At 42.4% G+C, this 22251-nt stretch overlaps 1 protein-coding gene across 1 annotated transcript; it reads right to left on the bottom strand.

Annotated features, from left to right (window-relative positions):
- Positions 1-414: 414 nt before the first annotated feature.
- On the bottom strand, positions 415-17352 carry Nrsn1 (neurensin 1). Its single transcript, XM_051194506.1, has 4 exons — positions 17147-17352; positions 15288-15354; positions 9380-9576; positions 415-905 (listed from the first exon to the last, which is right to left on the bottom strand). The coding sequence occupies exons 3-4, from the start codon at positions 9566-9568 to the stop codon at positions 507-509; spliced, it is 588 nt and encodes a 195-aa protein (XP_051050463.1). The 5' UTR covers positions 9569-9576; positions 15288-15354; positions 17147-17352; the 3' UTR covers positions 415-506.
- Positions 17353-22251: the final 4899 nt, after the last annotated feature.

Raw genomic sequence — 22251 nt, 5'->3', positions numbered from 1 at the left:
AGATAGAGTTAAAACTCTAACATCCAGATAAAAATCAGTAAACTCCATTTCTGTGACCACATGATGATACTCATACACAGAGACAGGCATGGAAGACAGCACCACAAGGAAGGATCAGAAAAATCAATTGGAAAATGGCATGGATCACATTGATGACTAGTAGGCAGAAAATGGCATGGATCTCATTGATGACTAGTAGGCTGGTCTACACTGCTCAATGCTTTCAAATAACACAGAAAATAACACAGTGTTCAAATACTAGGGAGATTAGTGCCAGAGGGGCTGGCACAACCCATCAGAAACAGGTGCAGATTGACACATAACATCCTCTGTCACCTGAACTAAGCCTGCATGATACTGTGTCCAGCCCCACATGGCTATAGGGTGATTGCCAAATGCAGGTCACCTCAAAAACTGTCTACCTTTTGTTTTGTTTTGTTTTGTTTTGTTTTGTTTGATGACGATGCATGTGAATCAGAGAGGGGAGGCCTGAGGTGGCAAATGTTTCAAGTGGCTGATAAAGGCTGCACATTCTGAACTCTGGACAAAGTGACTGGGATCTTGGTGTTTCCTGGGCCTGGAGCTTTAGTGACAGGCTGGGCATGGGCTTTGATGTCTGCGATTCGCTCTTTAAACTTCTGTTGAAGAAACTTTTCTTCTTTGGAATAGCTCTTGGCAAATACGGACATCAGCAGGCACCCTGCCATGGATGTACCACCAATGCAGAAAAGCACCGCCCCTGCTAGCTTGCACGTGTCCAGGGCGCCATTGAACTGCACAGCGTGTGTGTCGACCACCATGAAATCAGCTTCACCAAAAGCTTCAATTTTGGGGGGCACAAGAAAGCCCACTGCTAGGACAGTTAGTCCGAAAATCACAAAGACAGTGCCTGAGATGAGTCCGACCTAGAGAGAGACAGGACAGAAGCAGGAGAGGTTGAACAGCTGCCCCTTTCTGCTCCCATTCATCCACAAGGACACTGCCCATTTCTTCAGAGCTGGAGCTCTTCCCAGTCACCCCCAATCTGCATGAACAACAGACTTAACTGTATATCTAAAGTGGCAGGTGAGAGGGAATATCAGCAAGAAAGCAAGGCTCCAAATCTTGATTGCTTTCTACTTGTGCAAGCTGAAGGGACCTGCTTTTAGTTCATTTGGTGTTGGGAAGAGAGAACTGCCTGATTCCCAGAGCCAGCCCATCTCTGTCCTTGAAAACCTTGATGTCACCAGAGGCTGCCATATCACAATATGTTATGCCAAGCACAACACATCTCATAGAGTGTTGACTCAGACATGCTCAACCTGTGACCATGATGGAAGAATACAAGACCAAGTCAATTCATGGTACTGTCATAGTTTTTACAAAACAGAGTTGTCACATAGACTGTTCTTTGAAGCACGAAGGCCACTCTCTTGTTGCTTTTTCCACTGTAACTGTCCTTTCACTGGAGTCTGCCTTCCTTACAGACAAGCTTTATCAGAGAACTGTCTAGACAATACAGAGTGCTCTGTAGCTTCTGTAGTCTCCTCCCAGGATCCCCTAATCAAAACTTCACCATATAGCTCATTCTTTCCCACTCCCTCATTCTGTCTTCCTGTGGTGTATTATCATCACTGCAGTGGGCAACAGACCCAGCATTGCTCAACTGACCGATGTGGTCCAAGTGTTTGGGGTCTGAGAACACTGACAATCTTCATCAATGCTGATACCCTTGTAAAGCAAGAAGGAAAGAATTCATAGCCAGCAGGTAAAGATATGGAGCCTCCAGAAGGTCAGTCACTGTCTAAAAACAGACCCACCACAGAGAGAGGGCCTGGCAGTCATACAGATGAGCCTGACCCATGTTCTGTTTCTTTTCACATGCAGTTGAATGGTGTGCAGATGCCAACATATTAGAGCAACAGATGGAATATAAACTACTTTCTTAAGTGTGACACAGTTATGTTAGGCTCTCACTTCTGTAACCAAATGCCTGGCTAGAGAAACTTAATCGAGGAAGGGTTTATTTGGGCTCCAGGAGACACTGTCAATCATGGTGTAGAATGTGGGTCTGAAGCAACTCCTTGGCTGTGAAAGTACAAGGATGATTTTTGCTTACATCCCATCAGGTCAGGAAGCAGAGCAAGGGAACTATAGGTGGTCAGTGGGTGTGACAGCTAATCTTGGTTTTCAACTTGACCACATCTGGAATCAACTACAACTCAAGCAGTTGAGCAAGTCTGTGAGGGATTTTTTTTGATTGGATGGGTGGATCATTCAAGGTGGGAAGACCTACCCTAAATCTCGGCCACACCTTCTGGTTGTGCAAGAAGGAAGTTTCTTTTTTGTTGCCTACTTGCTCTGGGCCTCATTGACAAATTTGCCCATCCTCCGGCTGAGGCATTCATTCACTATTATTAGAATCTATGTATTTGGGATTCCAATATAGACCAAAGACCAGCAGCTCTGTAGGAATCCTTTAGGACTTCAAGACTGCTGAGACATAGAGCCTTGTGGACTGAACAATGGCCGAATCCTTAGCCTTTCAGTCAGTGGACAGCTACAGAGGACAGCCTGTAAGCTACTCTTTCCCATGTATCTATATGTCTATATATGTTATATCTATATATCGACACATTCATTCATTTTCTCAGTTCTGTTTCTTCAGAGAACCCTAGCTAATACAGTTGACATTTTTTTCCCTTTATAGCCATTGTGGGACCCCAGCTCATGGGATGGTGCTTTCCCTATTCTGGGAGGAGCTGTCATCAGTTAATCCTCTGTGTAATTATCCTTACAGATATTCTAATGAATACTTCCCTAGTGTCCTAGGAGTTCCTTAATGCAACCAAATTGACAATGAAAACTAATCAGCAATCAGCAAAGAGCAGAGAGGCAAAGTGATATGCTACATGATTAGAGCCCAGGAGGGGTAGATAGCCTCACCTTGGGCTCTCATCTTGCAACTTGTACTGGAATTATAAAGTTGCTTGAATGCTTGTATCACCATTTTCCCTATCTGTAGAATGACAAATGACTATAGTACCCATATTATGATACTGTGAAGATTAAATAAAACTATGTTAAAAAAACACTTAGTGTTTGGTAAGTAAAAAATTTTGATGAGTAGTTGTTATGTGGAGAAAAACTTTGATTAACAGTATTAAAACAGTTACTTATTATTTGGAATAAGAACCATTTAAATGACTATCCATTCTTCCCATTCCTAATTGCTATAAGTTAGAGTAACAAGGTTGGGAAAATAAACAAATATATAATCCTACCTAATCTTGGAAATTAAAGTGTGTTTATTTATCTGTTGAATTTTAGAGGTGATACATTGAGTGAGGGGGCTTGGATAATAGAAGGAAAATACCCTCATCAACCTGGGACTTTGGCAAGGGCACTACTGCTGTTTGGCATTAGCTGTGGCCCAGACACCATGCTAGATGCTTGTGCATTTGATACAGATGCTTATGAGAAGCAGATACTTTCAAAGACCTCATTGGAAGATGCAAGGGTCGAAGAAGTACATCTCAAGCTTCTGTAGTTAATCTGGACCTGTGTGGCCCCCTGCTTGTCTTAAGCCTACAATATTCTACCAATTGCCAGTTTGCATATTCTATTATTTTAATTTCAAGAGAGTTTTATTCACCATATATGGACATGTCTTCTTTACTGTGATATGGTGAAGAAAACTGAAAAACAAGATATGTCAATGTGAGCCTAATTAAAAACACAGAAGCTATTCTGCATGAGAAGCAAGTAATGTAGGAAACTTTGGGGTGTAAAATCATATTTTGGATTGCTAAAAATGATGGTAAGTAAATTCACCTTCTGAGACTAGCCATTATTTATAACTTCAAAAATGACTCATATTGGAAAATTCAGGAAGCACAAACTAAATTAACTTAAATATCCATGGTGACTCGCTTCCCATGTCACTAAATTACCTCCCTCCTCAAGAACTGGTGCCAGAGCTCAGAAACCAAGGGTGAGCAAAGCTGTGGCTGTTTTGCTTGTGCAGCTTCTGCAGAGCTGAAGAGGCAGTGCCCTGTCTCTCTGCCTTACTTCTTCAAAGTTCATAATTGAGCCTGACTCCCTGAAAACACTCTTGACTGGCAAACTCCAGCCTCTAGCCTACTGAAGTGGCCTGAGGTGATTGATGTCAGCCCAGCCTGCCTCTCAACTGAGCAGTGCACAAGACAAAAGCCACTCTGAGAATATCACTCACAGGCAGGACATTTGGACCATTGTCGGAACTGGAGAGTGATTGGCCAGGCAGAGCTTCCCATCTTTCCTTTTCTCCTTTAGCACTTCATAGAAGAAGAAGTAGACAGCCACCACAGCTGTCTGCTATCAATGCAAGTGTCATGGAACCTCTAAGTGGTGTGTCCACAGAGGGACTGCAAACAGTAGATAGCTTGCAACTATAGGCATGAAGGACTGATGAGTGAATGAATTCTGATGCAAATGCTTCTTAAATCCCCATGAGAATTATGAAGGGGGGTGCAGGTGGACTGCATATCCTGACCCTGAGTCCATGTTGGAATACTAGAAGGAACTTAAATGTGGGGAGTGATCCCATCAGGCATCATATGGACTGAATAGTTGAGATAGTCTTTCATCTAAGGGAAAAATCAGCAAAAGAATACAGGGCACACAAAGGTCATTTAAGGCTCTAAGAGAGCCTTGGAGTTTTGTTTGGCACCGTGTGTGTGTGTGTGTGTGTGTGTGTGTGTGTGTGTGTGTGTGTGTGTAGAGGTTTCAATAGAGCATCCTCAGGCTATGGGGTGGTGGTGTCAGCCTCAGCAGTGAGTTTAAAGGAAATCACTAGGTTATGATAAACTTTTACAGCAGTAGCAAGGCCAGTACCTAGGCTCTGACTTGTGAGGTCTACCTGAGCTACACAGAGCATGTGTGAAACCCATTCCTTGCTGTAGCAAAGAAAGAGTTGGCTAGAGAGGCAACCTTGGTTGCCAAAATTGCTGTTATTTTGACCAGCATCTCCTTCCTTGTTTCCTAGTGTTCTGGTGAAGTCTGACTTCATAGTATGTGCCAAGCTTGTAGGCAGAGCCAGCAAGCAGCCTCTGTAGCACAGCTGTTCTGGCATAGAGGAGGCAATAATGACTGCTGGAGGCCAGAAGCAGCTAGGCAGAGAGGAACAGCCTGAGGAGGCAGGGAGAAGGCTGGATGGAGCTGGGCTGAAGGAGCCATCTGGGGTGGAGATCATTTAAAGCTCAGGGGAAGTGAGAGCTTAATTCTGATCCTTTCCCTTCCCTGATGACTGCTGTTGCTTTCTCTGTAAGCCCTGAACTCTGAGTAGTAACTTTGCCCATGGCTGTGGTAAGGTCTTGCTCATTACCTACCTGCCCCATCTAGATGCTGAGCTCTTCAAAGTGAAGCCTGATGTAGAACTTTGACTTAGGTACTTCTTCAGAGTTGACCCCATGCAGTATGCTTGGCATCCCTCCACCAGAAGAAGGACTTTCCCATCAACCCTAGCACTTCACAGCGATCACACAAGCAAATGCAACAGCTTCCATATTCAAAAAGTACTTTAGGTCCCATGCTCATTTCTTGGGGTCATTCCTGACTTTGACATCCAATATTTGTCCTCTGTGATGCCCTAAAATGGCATTCTCTTAATTATCAAAACTCCAGAGTCACAAAGATTATCACATATATAGGAAGCATGCATTTACCCCAGATTTACTTCCCAAATCGAAATATTGTCTTTTTATTTTCCTACTGTACTCAGTACACTATAAGGCCGTGGAGAAATTCCTATTGCATTCAAAGCTCTCTGTGAGTTTCTGGATACATTTCCAGCTCACCTCTGATCCTTCTCTCCAAACCCACAAATACCTCTGTTTGCTCTGTCTGGGTCCCAGCTATCTGCTATGCTCTCTACCAATCCACATCTCACATTTGCAGTGCACTTCTTTCTAACTTGGTGCCCTGCTTCTGCAGATGCACAGGGAGTCACCACTGGGGTCAAGTTCTCCAGGCTGCAGCAGATACACACTTCCTCCTGTCTTCCAAACTCTGTGCTCCCAATATGTTCCATGACCATTTTGATAGAAACAGCATTCTGGATTGTAATAACTGTTGTCTATATCTCTACTTAACTGTGCCTTTATGTATCTTGTTCAGGGGCAGAAAATAGATCCTTTATAATCTATTGCACTTACCACGTAGTCTAGTGTGTGGTGGACCAATAAACATTTGTGGAAAGAAAGAATGGCACTGAGATAGATGCCATGTATAAATGAACAGTGAGGGCAAAGTACAGATTCTAACAGGTCCATGCGATAGCTCTCTGTTCTCATTACCCTCTCCAGTCTGCTCACTGCTGAGGAGCTCAAGGGCAGAGTGCTAGCTAACAAGGTACTGTGAACACAGCCCCAAGGGACAGACTGGCTTGACTTTTGCAATTCCATAGTGGAAGGGAAAGAGGTTGTCAGCAACTTGAAGCACCTATAGTTGCAATTTGAAAACCAAGAAAAAAAAAAAAAACACTGTACAGGGTCTTACTGGGCCATGTGCACAATGGGGCCCTTTCTCTTTTACTGGGTCCTGTGCACAATGGGGTCCTTTCTCTTTTAATGTTAGAAATTTTTTCCTGAGAAAATTTCCAGTCAGCCTGCTTTGGAAGTTCCCCAGAATAGCCAGCCTCTGCCCTGAGTAGAGCAAATGTCACCAAGACAGACTCTTTAGGCTGTGCAGGCTGACATTAGGGTTCCATGTGAAGGATTTTATTGGAATATCGCCTCAGAGCAGTTTCAGCCTGTGTTCCTGTAAAACAGGCTTAACATAACAGGGAACAAAGACTTTAGACCTTACTTGAGTAAGATAGAAGGGAAGATATTAAAATCCTAATGGGGATGGTAATTTACCATGGGTTCCTTATTTTTGGTCCATGGTTATATAATTTTTAATGGATTTGCAGTTCCCAAATCACATACCAGTGCTTGGGATGCACACAAATGCTTAAGTATTCTTTATGTCAGTAGCATTTAAAGATATTGGCAACATAAATATTCTCCACTCATGCATATACATACATCTATACATATGGAGAGAAAGAGAGGGGGGAAGAGGAGAGATAGGAAGGAGAGAGTGGAGGGAGGGAACTTAGTGGGGAAGCAATCATCTATGCAAGGTGTACCTGGATCACGTATGCATTTCATCCATCTGAACTGAGGTTTCTACACAACAAGGATACTGACCTGTATAACTCTAACACAGATTCCATGACAACGGTATGATTTTGAATTAACACAAGTCTTGGGTCATCCGCACTAATAACTATGTTACCCAAAACACAATTCACTGGATTTCCAGTTTTATTTCTGTTTTAGCATGTAGTATTCTAATTGGCATGAAGTGATAGCTGTTAACACATAAAAATCTTTTTGAACAAATAGCAGTCATTGTTTTAACCACTTTATAAATACCATCTCAAATCTCACATTATTTGCATCGTAAGCGAAGTGTCACTACTCAAAGTTACAGAGCTATGAAATACAAGAGCATGGGTCTGAATTCATATGGCTTGAGACAGGAATCTATGCCCACACTCACTAGGCTAAACTGCCTCTTGCTATACTGTATTACCAACACATAGCAGTTGGTAATGTCTGCGTCAAATGTTCGGTATCACACTCATAATCTCCACCTGTCCCATTTCTCTACTAGATATCTCCATCTAAGCATGTCACAGCATTATTCAGGACAGAAGCTCAGACTGAGAGCCTGAGATCTTGCTTGATGGCTTTTCATTGGCATCTCTTGAGAGCCTGGCCCTCATACTTAATGCTAAGATAAAGCATCACTGGTACCTGCCTAACCTAAGCTGCTGTCTCTTGCCCAGGTACATTAACAGCTTCTGAATGCACCTAGCTGGGCTTACCCAATAACATCTTTTCTGTTCAGTAGCTAGAAAGATCCTGGTAACATATCTTCCAGTCTGTGTCACATCACCCTGGCTTCTTCAGATGGAGGTCCCTGATTTCTGAGGCAACAAAGGCAACAACCTATGTCTTCATATTGTCTAGAAGACCCCACAGAGAACAACTGTGCTCTTATTTTTCTGAATTCAGTGTCTTCCCCATTCTAACTCTACTTCCAGACTGGACCTCCTCCCTCCCCCCAGGGGCTTGCTATTTTCTCATCTCTGAATGACATTTAGCTCAAAAAGATTCTGGTCTACTCCACAAGCCCACCTGTATTTGCTCAGTTTTCATGTTTTCTGCAAACCTCTCCCTATCATTGCACCTTGATCTTTCTCTATCTCTGTACCCCCGTTACCATGTGCATCACCTCCTTCCTCTTATGTGTAGAGCTGGTGTCACTTGACATGTTTTTAGGGCCTTTATGTGGGTACACCAGCATTCATCTCTCTCTTCTTCTTGACTACAGACACATTCGACCAGCTGCCTCAAGTTCTCACTACCTGGGGCAGGTTGTAAGCTCTATGTGGGCAGGGAATTTTTTGTTTCTTGTTCATTTCCAGCACCTCAACCCAATCATTCTACAGATGCAGTCAGTACTAAGTATCTCTTGAGGCACTAAATGCATTTTTTATAATGAGGCTTCTCAGACAACCTCTATATGGTGAAGGCAGAGCTAGTTTATGACTATGGGGGATGTTTCAGCATTAATGTCTGCTCAACATCTAATGGTTTCTTTCTAGTGATTGTTCCAATGTGTCAACTGATACTCAGTTCCTTCTTTCAACACTGTGATAAAACACTTAAAAGAAGCAACCGAAAGGAGAGGGTTAACTTTGGCTCACAGTTTGAGGGAATACAATCCTTCATGGTTCAGGAAGGCTTGGCTCTTACTGTAGAGGCAGGGGCTTGCTCCCTCTGGACAATCAGGAAGCACAGAACAGGTAGGAAGCCAGTATAAGGTACAGATGCCAAGGCCCACCCTCCATGGACCCACTTAGTTCAGCTAATCTCTACCTCTTAAAAATTTCACAAACTCCTGAAACAGCACCAACATCTGGGGAACAATTGCTCAAACATAGGAGCCTGTGTGGGACATTTCACATTCAAACTATAACAAATATCTATTCAGACTGTAAGGGCGGCTGAAAGAACACAGTGTTCTGCATATAAGTGGCTTCACAGTTAATGAGTGAAGTGGCCAGTTAAGAGCTAGCAAGACTATTGCCTGGCCCTTGAACCCACTCCTGTTTAACCAACCCATCAAGTAATTATGTTGTAATTAGAAACTTTCTTTTACCCCAAATTTATAAGCTCCCTTTCAAAGGAAGAAAAATGCATTTAATGCCACCAGGATTGAGGCTCACACAGAACCTCTCAGTTCTCTGTACTTCCATTATTTTCCACGTCTGATTTTTTTTTTTCTCCATTGTTCCTTTCCTCACCTTCCAGAATACCGAGCTCCACCTGTTAGGTGATCTCTGGATCTGGAAATCATCCTCATACTCCCAGATGGAGGCAGTGCAGTCCTCATAAAACTGATGCAGGTAGGACCGAACTCCATAGCGCTGGTACCCACCCTCGGTGTCAGCCTGGGCTTGCTTGGACCCACAGGTGTTGCTGCAAGAAGTCATCTTCCCAGCTGGAAAGATAGCATACACAGAGATCAGCCCTGTGGGCTAGTTCTTGAACTCCAGGATCAAAAGGCATATTAAAGCAAGGATCAGGCTGAGTCATGCTAGGCCAGCTTATTTAAACAGTTCTCTTTTCTTAAGGGAAATGGCACCTCTAAGGACTCACCTAGCCTTTTCTGTTGAATGCAAAATCACCCCCCCCCCCCCCACACACACACTGTAATCAGTGGCTAGAATTTGTTCTTCACAAACAAAGGAAATACAACAGCCCCAGTAACTTAAATTAGACAAAATAAAAGGATAAGGTACATGAGAAATGGTAACAAGGAAGCCCTGACAACAGACTTTCAGTGTAAAAAAATGTGTGGGCAGTCTCACTGGTCGTGGTGGAGTTTGTCTTGGAGTTTTAACCATGTTTCTTTCCAGATTGTGAACAGCATTCCTCTTAGAGGTTTCCAATTTTGTGTTCAGAGCTCAGGTAACTTCCTGTGATATTTAACTGACTGCTAATTTATATGAAAACTATGATAGAAAACTTGGGAGCAACTAATATGCTTTATTAATTACAAGTGACTGGGTCATTAATTTACACTTTGCCAGTTCTAGTTCTGTGTATTTCTATGGTTATTTATGTGTGGATATACCTGCTCACATGGGTGTGAAACTGTAATGCAGACAATAGATCCTTTTACTATTTCCTACAAAATGTCTAGTATAAATAAGACTAAAGATAATTAAATAAAACTTGCTATGGGTGAGCTGCCTTGGACGCTACATTTGCAAGATGGAAATTTAAGTTTTTTTTTTTTTTTTTCAATTGTTCCTCTTGAAGATAGCAGTTTATATGGGTTTCGTTAATAATTCATGTTGTTTAAAAATAAAACCTTATTTAATGTGTTTATGTGTTTTATCTGCATGTATGCCTATGTATCATTTACATGCCTGGTACCTGCTAAGACCAGAAGAGGGTCCCCTGGAACTGGAATTACAGGTGGTTATGACCTCCATGTGGGTGCTGGGAATTGAACCATGGTCCTCTTGAAGAGCTGCCAGTGCTCTTAATCTATAAGCCCAATGTTTTTGTTTATTCCTTTTTTATTAAGGAGATGGTCATAGTTTTGGTTGGGTGAGGGACTTCTCAGTTCTGTGCTCTTTGATTTATCTGATCTCTCTATAAGCAGATATATGTTTAGCTAGAAATGGGAAATACTTGGTATTTTTCAGTTTCTTATAGATTATATTTCTTATTTGGACATAATCTGTCCATGACAAAGTGAGACATAAAGTTATTTTCTCGCTGGGAAAATTTGTTTCCAGGAAAGCATAGGACTGTGCTACAATCTAGACCAAGAAAGATACGTTAAATGTTCTAATTGCTTCTCAGGGAACCAGCTAGTAATGTCCACAGGACAAAATGTTCTCTATGTGTAGACAGAAGTTTCTGGTCTGCCAGGTCCTGAAGCTGTGTAGTTCCTTTGTGATCACTTAGCTTGGTTGGACAGTGTGATGGCTATCTTGATTTAGAATCCCCATAGAAACAGAGTTCTGCTATACCTGTGAAGGGTTCTCTAGACTAGGTAAATTGAGGTGGGAGCAATTACTGTAAAGGCAGGTAGCACTATTCCATGGGCTGAAGACCAGCACTCAACAATGGCTGAGCACCAGCATTTAACTCTCCTTTCTGAACACAAATGTAATGTGACCAGCTGTCTTAAGTTCCTGCTGCCATGATGGACTATGCCCCAGAACTGTGAGCCAGATAATCCCTTTCTTGCAGAGATTGCTTTTGTCAATATCTTGTTCCAGCAACTCAGAAGGTAACCAACATAGATAGATGGTGGTGCAAGCTGAGAAAAGTCCCATGGGAACCAAGCAAACCCACAAGCACATCCCTTTAGAAGTACTCCTGTCACACATGAATTCACTTAGAGAATGTAGTCAAATATGAGAAAATACGTTCTCGATGTCAGAAAAATGGCACAAGCATGTGGCATCCTTGGCCACTGGACTCATCTTTCTATATGCTGAACATCATTACATTTAACACCTGTGTACTTTCTTGGTTCAGAAACAACTACCTCTAAAAATGCCATTTAGGAGAACATGTCAGGAGAGGTAAAGGTAAGCAGTTTTTTTTTTTTTTTTTTTTTTTTTTTTTTTTTTAACTTTCAGATATACAGAGAGGTCTTACTTCACAACTAGTCAAGGTTTTAGAAAGTATTTTGTCTGATGGATCAAAAGGAAGGAAGCTATTTTTTGTCTTAAGTGCTGGGATGATCCCTTCAGTACCTTCTATTTCGTGATTATACAATAAATGTGATTAATAAGAGCCTATTACCAGTGACACATAAGAGGAATAATTTTAGAGTTACCTTCTTTGAAGGCATTCTAATAAAAATTTTTAGTCAACTGGAGATGGGGTTGGTATTACTAACTCTGCTTTGTCATTGAGGAAACTGAGGTATAGAAAAATCATCTTGCTAAAGGTTACACTGTGAGTCAGGGAAGAGACAAAAGATGACAGATACTACAATATGCAGGAGCTTGGTCTGAATCATGGCTTGTATAGTCAGAGCCATCTCACCTAAATGTTTTATATAATCTTCAGTTCTCCTACAGAGCATCAGAGCCTTTACCATGAAGAACAAAACTAGATACAAGAGGAATGAAATGTCCCTTTTAGCAACAAGAAGAGCTACTTCATCCGGTTGCTGAAGTCCCCACTCTAAGGACTCAGCTCTGATGCTGAGCAGGGCCCTGAAACTCATTATATTCATTCTCTGCCAAGCTCCCTTCCAGCTTCCTAGTGTTTCTTTGTGAGACTCATTAGTTAAGCATGACTCAAAATAAAATAAAACAAAAAAGAGGTTTCTTTCTTCTTTTTTTTTAAGTAGAGGGACGAAGTGTCATGAAGCAAACATTTTGAGCTTGAGTATGTATTCTACTTCAAATTTGATCATCAGTGATGCTGGATATATTCTGAAGAGAAATCTTGCTGCATCTTACTTCATCTTCCAAGAGCATAAAGCATGAACAGGAAGAGCATGGCCTGTGTCATGCCAGCCACACAGAATAGAGAATGGACTCAGACACTGTTTCTGATTATTAGATCACACTAAGCTTATTAGCATCTCTGGGCTGTAGTTTCATCAACCATACATTAAGAAGGTTGGAACACACTGAAGTTCTGTTTCCCCCAGATGTGTTTCTCTAGGAGTTGTCAGCTACACATCTTCAGAATGAGTCATTTAGTTTTTGTTGGGCAAACAACTGAGCTTATTGATTCCTTACTTCCTTGTGGACTGTCATCCCTAAATGTCCTTAATTCCAGTGTGAAGCTTAGTGTAAGTGGAATGTAAGCCACTACCCAGGCTATTTACTTGTGTTAAACAGATTGGATACTTGCAGACTGTTCATTTCAACCCCCAATTCAGTATCATATATATATATATATATATATATATATATATATATATATATATATATTGTCATCAGTAGTAGCCCCTGGATGGGAGGAGGTGGCTGAGAAGATCCACATAGCTTCCTCAAGATACGACTAGTGGGGGTTGATGTCTTGAGGAGAATGACCACTTTGGAAATGAGTTTTAAAATTGACCATGGTAGAGTAAAGGTTTGGGGCCTAAGAACCTCAACAGAGTTATATAACTCAAGAGAAGTTAGCAAGTCAGAAGCTAGCTGTCTTCAGACAAAATATGTTATAGTTATTTGAAATCTCCTCTGTTGATTGACACCTGTGGTGTTAGACAAAGGATATACAAAGTATCGTCAAAAAATGATTTTAAAGTTGGGCAATTATTAAATGATATGCAACAAACTACAATGGAGACAGGAACTCAAGGCTGGGCAAAGGCCTTTGAAATTGAGTCAGCACTCCCTTACTGGGGAAGGCTTTGTTATTTTGTAGTAAACATCTTGACCAGCAGCCACTAAAACAGTACTGTCAGCACTATTTATGGCAATTCTAAAGGGACAGACCATAGAGGCCTCCTTTTTTCTTCTTCTTTTGTTTTCCTTTTTGAGACAGGGTCTCTCTGTGTAACCTGGAACTCCAACCTCTGCCTCCCAAGTGCTGGAATTAAGGTGTGTAACAGCAATGCCTGGCTGAGGTCCAGCATAGAAACTGAGAAGAGAACTTTCTACAATTATATGTAAACAAGATACTGTTGGTATCTAACTTGTAAATATGCTAGTGGAGCTTCTCTCACCCCCACCCTCTGTTTTGGAGGAGGAGCTCCAGTTCTCTAGTTCAGGTTAGCATTGAATTAACTCTCTGGGTAGGTGAGACTGGCCTTGGACTTCTGATTCTCTTGCCTCCACATTAAGAGTGATGAGATTACAGGTATGCACCACCATGCCTGGTTTATGCAGAGCTGAGTATCAGATCAGGGCCTAGTGCATGGGAGACAAACATTCTACCAACTGGGCTATTTCCCCAGTCTAGAATCACAACAGAATCCAGGCAATACCCCCATCTGTGTGGGGCTGTTTGCTCACAAAGGAAGAGGAATTTGTTTGTGTCCTCCCTGATGGACCTTGTAGATACTGACAAATGAGGCTACCCACAGCTTTCTTCCTATTTGTCTTCAACAAAATATCCTTCATGTGCAACATTTACAGTAGGTGAGAGTTCATATGCTGAGAACCACTCCCTTGCTAGACAAACAGATCCCCATGGGCAGTGCTATAAATATGTGGATCGATATACTGTGGCATCAATTTTTGGGAATTTTAATTTTAAGCTAATAAGTACAGTTACTTTCAATTTATTCTAAAAATGCTCATAGTCATAGAAACTTTATATCTTTATATCTCTTGCAACTCTGAGGACATCACAGACATCACACTGTTTATCTTCATGGCCTCCTTGAGGAAAGGGAGTCAGCAAATGGAGGCACAAAGTAGATGAGTGTTTTCCCATGGCTCTGTGAGTGAGTCACTGTGGGCCAGGCTCAGGCTCTGTTCTCTTTATTCACTTTGAAATAATTCTCAATTTTTCATACTATTTTCTCTCCCTTAAGATGACGCTGAGCTAATGAGAGTGACATTCCCATTAGAGCCACTTTCCACAGGACCAGTGCTACAAGACAAACAGTATAGACTCACGTTATTGAGAACACTTATCCAGAACCAAACCCCAAAAGGTCGCTTCCCTTAAAAGACTCTATGAGATTCACAGTGCACACAGGAAGGCATGAAAGCCCACTAAGAGCTTTGCCACTTTGAAATTGAGCATTCTTGAATTACATCAGCTTGATCATAAAACCTGAAATGTGTTTTTACCATTAGATCAGTTCAGAGATATTTGGAATAATCTTTTGGAATAATCACAGAGATCACAGTTTTATATAACGAGGTCTTTTTATACTCCCCATGTCAGTGCATTGTCAATCACTTTTATACTTTAAAAAAGAGGAATAATAGTACATAATTAGCTTACTCATTATCGATTGCCTGAATCCTTCAAGCTATGTATCTATATGGTTATCTATCTCTACTTATACATTACCTATATCTATCCAATATTTTCTTTCTATCTATCTATCTACCTATCTATCTATCTCTATCAACATATATATTAATATGACATGCAAAGTTTAAAACAAAATAAGCACCCTTATTCTCCTTTTAAACTTCTTCCTTAGCTGCATTCAGGGCACAGGTGCTTATGAATGCACACATGACAACAGCTGACTCTTACCTTCAATGTTCTCCTTCCTCTGTCTGTTTATTCTTTCACTTTTCTTTTAAAATTCCATTCTTCAATTCTAGTTCAGGAAAGAAAACAAAAACTCTGCAGAGATGGTCCAGAGCAAAATCAAAGTTTTATAAGGCACAAAACTATTGACCAAGAACTTATTGTGAAAGAGCAGGAATGGCTTTTCTTTAAAAAATGAAACAGAGCAAAGACACAACAACAAACTCAAAAGTCTAACTGATACTTTAAAACTTTCTAATGGACTCTCATGATAATGTTTGGAGTGAATGAGGTGATAAACCCAAGGGCTTTGTGAGCCCCAGAACACCATATAGGTGCTATTTTTATTTAGGAATCATTGTTTGCCATGAAGTTGGTAACACCAAGTTGACTTGTCTGCTTATATCCCACATATTCTAAAGGAAAGATGACTTATTTCCTAGATAAACCAGAACTGTCCTGCAAAATAAATGAGCTTTCCCATTCCTGTGTCTTCTGACAAGCTTATGTTCATCACACCCTCAACAAATCTCTCTGGACAATTTACTCATTGTGTTTGGTTAACTTCACATCCATTCCCTTCCTATCATGATCAGTTTATTCTCCAGCTGCTTAAGAGAAACAGGTGCCTGTGCAAAATTCAATTAAGAGACCGCTGCCAGCTACTGAGCTATTGGTTTCCTGCATTACTCTAGTCTTGTGAAATTAAAAAAAAAATGAGGAAAACAAAAACTAGGGCCATACCATCCAAAAGGCCTTTAAAAACCCTCTAATGAACAGATTATCTGTGCATTTGAAGGAGAAACTGGAGACTAGATGGGGGAGGTGGGTAAGCCCAGAAAAGGCCGAACAAACTGTCCTCAGCATCTCCACAGTCAGTCTATAATGGAGAATAGCTGTACCATCTTCAAGATTCATTTCCTTGCTCCCGAACTTTGGGTAGTATGCAAGCCAACATATGAATTCAGGAATTGAATTAACAGAAGAAAACAAGTCAGCTAAAAGCAACTACATCACTACCTTCTTCTGTCTCCTAGACTTCTCTCTTCCTCTCTCCTGATTCCTCTCTCTGTCTCTCCCTCTCAGCAGTGTTCCTTCACCAGCCACCTTTCTTGTGCCTGAAGAAACTGATGGTACATGCATCCTCCACCAGACGCTGCCTGTCTGGAGCCTTGAGAGCTCTCCAAGGTCCTGAAAACATGTGTTTCAAGGAGCCAGGAAACAGCTAAGACAACAACATTAGCTAGTTTCTGAGGTCACCAGCCTTGGTCCGACTTCCACTCACGTGTCCCTATCTAATAACAAAAAAAAAAAAAAAAAAAAAAAAACAAAACAAAACAAAACAAAAAACCAGTTCCTGAAATAATATCAAAACATCTCTAAACATGGCCAAGGGGTGGGGAGGGCCGGTAGTGGTGATGCTGGTACAGGAGGGATCAGCTCAACCTGGAAAACAAATCTGTGAAGCCTTGTAATCTCTAAATACATCTATTTTAACCTCGCTGAAAAATACAACTTAAATACAACTTTCTTGCCTTACAGGAAGGAAACTCTTTTAAGTTTTTAGCTGTAAACCTCCAAATTCTTACATAACACAGACAACAAACCCCAAAGCATGAAGTTGGTTGTATCAAATTGCTACATTTTTTTTGGGGGGGGGTGTGGATTTTAATATGCATGTCTTTTGTGAATAAGGAAGGCGAAAGAGGGGAAGAGCGGGCTAGAGGGAGAGAGGAAGAGAGGGAGAAAGGGAGAGACTGATAGAGATTTGTGTGTGAGGAGGGCGGGAGGAAAAAGATAAGGAGGGCAAGGTGAAGAGATAGCCCTAGAACAGTCCTTGGCTCTCCAGCGCCCTGCTTTACCTGTTCCTCCAATTCCCGACCCGTGGAGCAAGTGCAGCCGACCTAGCCGCAGATCTCTCACCGGGGTCCCATCGCCACCGCCGCCGCCGCTGCCGCCACTCCCGCCTCTCCAAGCTCAGCTGCGCGTGATTGACAGGCGGCGGCCACGTGCCCGCGCAGCCCAGACGCGCGCATCCGCGAGTAGGGTCCGGGTCCGCGCAGCGCAGGCGGGCTGCCGGCCGGTGGGAAGGGCCGACCCTGGAGCACCGCCCCTTCCTGCCAGCCAGGGCTCCTTGGTCCCCACCCTGGCTGGGCGGGGCACCAGCCCTGTTCTCTGTTTCTCTCACTTCTTTCTTTCTGGCTCCAGCAGTATTCTGTCTCAAAAGACTTTTCCTTCCAAGGCCTGGGAGTTGAACTTTGGGTCATGAGCTAGCGCTCTACTATTGAACTATATCTCCTTCCTCTTTCTATTTTTGTTTGAGACACGGTTTCAAAAGTTGTACAGGTTGGCTTTGAACCTATGAACCTACTTAAGCCCAGGCAGGGCTTGCACTTTTGACATTATTACTTCAACCTCTCAATTAATTGGGGTGACAAGCTGCACCAAGTTTGTTTTTGTTTGTTCGTTTTCATTTTTGAAACTTTGGTTTGAAAAAAAAACAAACAACAACAACAACAAAAAACAAAGCTAAGGGTGGTGGCCCATACCTTTAATCCCACCCAGCACTTGGGAGGCACAGGCAGGCAGATCTCTGTGAGTTTGAGGTTAATCTGGTCTACATAGTGAGTTCCAGGACAGCCAGCAATACATAGAGAGACCCTTTCTCCAACAACAACAAAACAAACCCAAACCAATAAATAACAATAAACAAAGCGAACAGAGACAGACAAATTAAATGTCTGTTTCCTCCTCGCCCCCTCATTGCAAGTCTGTTGTCAGAACAACAGAGACAGGAAGTGACTAGCTGGACAGCACGGCCCAATTGCCAGACCTTTCCCGCTTCCCTTGGCTACAGCCAGGTATTTCAACTTCTCACGTGGCCCTTGACTCTGACTTCAGGAAATCTAAAACTATGAGAGGGAGACATATTAGAATAATAAACTAAATGACAATATTCAAGAATGAAAATGAATGCTTGAAGGCGAGAACACCAGAGAAATGACCCGTGAGTACCTGGGGAAATGTGTGTGCCTGTGTACACATAGTATATAAAGACAATAACAGCTGCTTCAGGAACTTACCACTGGCAAGTGATACTTAATGAGAAAGGTGATGTAATATTAGTAGATTGCATGCATAGGCAATGACTAATGATAAATGATATCATATTTACTCAGTAGCTTATTTGTTAGGCGTCGATTTACCCACACTATGTGTGTATTCCTCTTATATGTGAGAAATCTTTATTGTCTACAGCAGTCTTTTATGGTGGGTACTCTCTATAATCCCAACTCAACAGGTGGGGAGACTGAGGTAAGAGAAATGTGCTCACAGGATGGCACAGACTTATAATTGCTTGCCACATGTCACACAACCACTGTTGCGATTGAACTGAAGCGACACTATAGAGTCCTGTGTGTGAGCACTTGGTCCCTAGCAGGGACAGTGTTGGGGGGGGGGTATAGAACCTGTAAGAGGTAATGCCTCCTTGGAGGAAGTTGGTTAAGGTTTGAAATTTATTTGTCTTATTTTGAGACAGGGTCTGGAGATGCTGGAACTCAGTATGCAAACCAGGCTGACTTTGAACTCACAGAGATCTGTCTGCCTCTGTTGGATTAAAAGCATGTATCACCACATCCAGCTTGAGGATTTTAATACTTTTTTTTAAAAATTTGAAAGTTCTAAACATCTACCTACCGCTACTCTTTCCAACTCTTCATAGTAACCCCAATTTCACATCTTCTTTTGTTGTTGTTGTTGTTAGTAACTCAAGCCCAGTTAGTGCTGCCCACATGCACATGGGTGTGTGACCATCCAGTAGGTCACATGCAATCCCCATATCTCCAAAGGAGAGTCACTCTCCTTCCCTCAGCAGCATTAAGTGCCAATAGCAGCACCCCTAATAAGGACTGATAGGGACGGAGTCTTGAGGCCTTTTGTGTATCCATGCCTGGCTTGATCTTATGCAGGAAACCTCGGCTGCTGTGGGGAGATGCCTGCAACAGCTGTGCCATGTACAGAAGCCATCATTTCCAGTTCCTCTTTCCACCTGCTAGCCTTCTTCCATTCTGAATCCTTTTCCATGAAGATTCTAGAGCCTGGGATGATAGGAGGTAGATATAGATGACCCATCCACAGCTGAACACTCAAAATTATGTAGATCTAGCACTCTGACCAGTTATGAGTTTCTGTATTAACCACAACCCACTGCAAAAAGAGTTTGTCTGACCAGAGTTGAGAGCATCACAAATATCCTCCCTGGGCCTGTGACATCTGCCACCTGAGCTTGGGCCTTGAGGCTTTATAGTCCAGATCCACTTCCTGTCTGCTCTGCCTCTTATTCTGTCAAGATGTGGGGAAGTGACCCAGGCTCACACCCTGCCTTGGTGGAGCTGCCTGCCCCAGGCCTTCCCTGCTGTGGTAGATGGAGGCTCTTGAACTGTGAGCCAAAGCAACCCTTTCCTGAAGTTGCTTTTGGTAAGGTCTCTGGTCACAGCAGAAGTAAAATGATTAAGCTACCACAAATTGGCAGGGAAGGAACTTCACTTTGCAAGGTGATTTCCTGCCTGGAGAGGATCAAGATTATAGGTGTTTTGCTTATTTCCTTAGCTCCATGTAAATTTTCAGGGGGAAAAAAAAGCCTGAAAAGCAACACTATTCTTTAAATAGAGAGCGGCCACACTAGACTCAATGTTGAAAAAGTGTTTGGAGAGGACCAAGAAGGCAGCGAATTGCCGTCTTTGTTCTCTTTCTTCAGACCTGTGTCCCAGTACCACTTACACGTGATGTCCTTTCTCCCTTCCTGGTCAGCACAAGAAGTTCACCTTTCAGCATCCTTTCCTCTCATTTCCTGGGCAGACCTGATGAGCACCTGTTCTCAGATGAGAGCACAGCTATGCACGTTTTCATATCCTTGAAGGTCCCTAAGAATCAACGCATCTGCACAACTTCGAGTCTTAGAGTTATTATTGCTGTGAAGAGACACCATGATCACGGCAACTCTTACAAGGAAAACATTGAACTGGGGTGGCTCACTCACAGTTTCAGAGGTTCAGTCCATTATCATCATGGTGGGGAATATGGTGGTGTGCAGGCAGATGTGGTGCTGGCCACATCTTCATTAGAAGGCAACAGGAAGTCGGCTGAGACACTGACTTCTATCCTGAACATAGGAAATTTCAAAGCCTGCCTTCTTCCTCTAACAAGGCTATACTCACTGCATACTTTCTAATAGAGCCTCTCCCCATGAAATTTGCGGGGGGCGATTGCATTTAAGCTACCACACTCCAGCTCTGATGTGCTCTTCTTCTGGGCTTCTGGATTGATAGAGCTGACTTACTGCTTGTTTTCCAGGTTGATGCTTGGAAATTGTCCTGGTTCCCTTTGGAAAGCATCTTTTGGTTCAGAAAGTTAGGCTTATCATGACCTAAAACTGAATAGACCAGAATTTAAATTCTGGGTTTACTGCTCCCTACCTGTTCTCCACGTCATTATGCGCATCTATAGAACGTTTATAGAAATACCTACTCCATTGGGTGGCTATAAGAATTAAATGAGATTGTATTTATAAGGCACTGATCACCAAATAAGCCATCAATAAATTATCACTATTATTATATCATTAATAGTATTCACCTGTTTATTTAGATAAGCATTTTGGGAGCCTGTGAGTATGAGCTTGGAGTCTTGTGCCTTCTCACCTCCCAGCCTCTTCATTTGCTTTCTATCCTCCTTTTCAAGCTCCATTTCTAATGTGCACAGTCTCTATCACACACCTATCCCAGAGCCTGGAGGTAAAACATCTCCTACTAACTAGCACAGCAGCCTTGGAAGGAGCTTTTGACTATGTGAGATGAAGCAGCATATGGCAGACAACATCAAGATGACCTTGGTGTATAAGGCTACTTTGTATCAGTGTGGATTCCACTTAGTCATTTTTCAAACCTCGGGGAACAAAGATGATTACTTTGAAGCACCTAAGTTTTGATTTAGAGCATAACTCAGCAGTTTCCCTGGGTTACATTTTTTATTTTATTTAACAGAGGAAGTGCTTATTAATTTATTATTCAGCATGCGTTTGTTGAATATCTGCCATTTAGAGCTTAAAGGGCAAGATACAAACAGAAGCATTATGAAAAGCCGGAGAGAAAAGGGGTCAGGAGAAGTTGTAGTTTCCTGGGCAATTTTCCAGAAGGGAGGCTTGGACTGTAGCCTCAAGCTGCCTTTCTAACCTCCCATCTCATGACTACTTCCGTGTGCATTTCTCAGCAGAGTATACATTTGGCATTGTTTATCCATCCGACACTATCTTAATTCACTGCTCTTGTATTCACCATTTCTTGCCTTGCTCCCCTGACAACTACTTATTATTCTTGTACCGCAGCTGCCACCTGTGCAACCAACCAAGTCTTCCTTAACACACTCATTGATCACCCCTACCTCCACACACACACAGCACACACACACACCTTATATTTGAGAATGACCTTTCTATCCATGTGCTTTCCCACATTAGGACTTTAAATATTATAAAGGAAGGATTTTGCCTCCAGGTGACCTTTTATTCTTACACATAGACTAGATCATGTATTTTGAGTAATTCATAAATTAGCAAATGAATGACAAGGATCTGGTGATAGGTGTGATAGCCAGATGGAATGAAAACCTTGCCAACCTCAGGAATGAAACACACAAGGTTTAGTGTGTGACTCCCAGGGCTGAATCTTGTTCCTGGGACCCCAAGTCTGTAGGAGAAAGAGGGGCAGTGTCCGGGAAGTGCTGTTTTGATCCTCACCCAGCTGGTGAGAGGCAGAGTCACCAGTCACCCGGCCCTTTGGTGGTGACCTTCTCTGCTGCTGTGGCCTAGTCAGACTCAGCTCACCCAGCTGTGCAGCCTGTCCAAGCTGAGGCCAGGATGTTCTCCTCCAAGGTTTGTGATTAGTATGCTCTGTATGTTCTCAGAGAG

This window comes from Phodopus roborovskii, unplaced genomic scaffold (genome assembly GCF_943737965.1).
Source record: "Phodopus roborovskii unplaced genomic scaffold, PHOROB, whole genome shotgun sequence".
Lineage (NCBI taxonomy): Eukaryota > Metazoa > Chordata > Mammalia > Rodentia > Cricetidae > Phodopus > Phodopus roborovskii.
This window is presented reverse-complemented; position numbering and strand designations above follow the sequence as displayed.

Excerpts from the sequence above, each read along its gene's own strand:
- Nrsn1 (XM_051194506.1), bottom strand. The coding sequence starts at position 9,568 with ATGACTTCTTGCAGCAACACCTGTGGGTCCAAGCAAGCCCAGGCTGAC. Across the intron at positions 906-9,379 it reads GGAGCTCGGTATTCTGGAAG|GTCGGACTCATCTCAGGCAC; the intron begins GTGAGGAAAGGA and ends GTCTCTCTCTAG.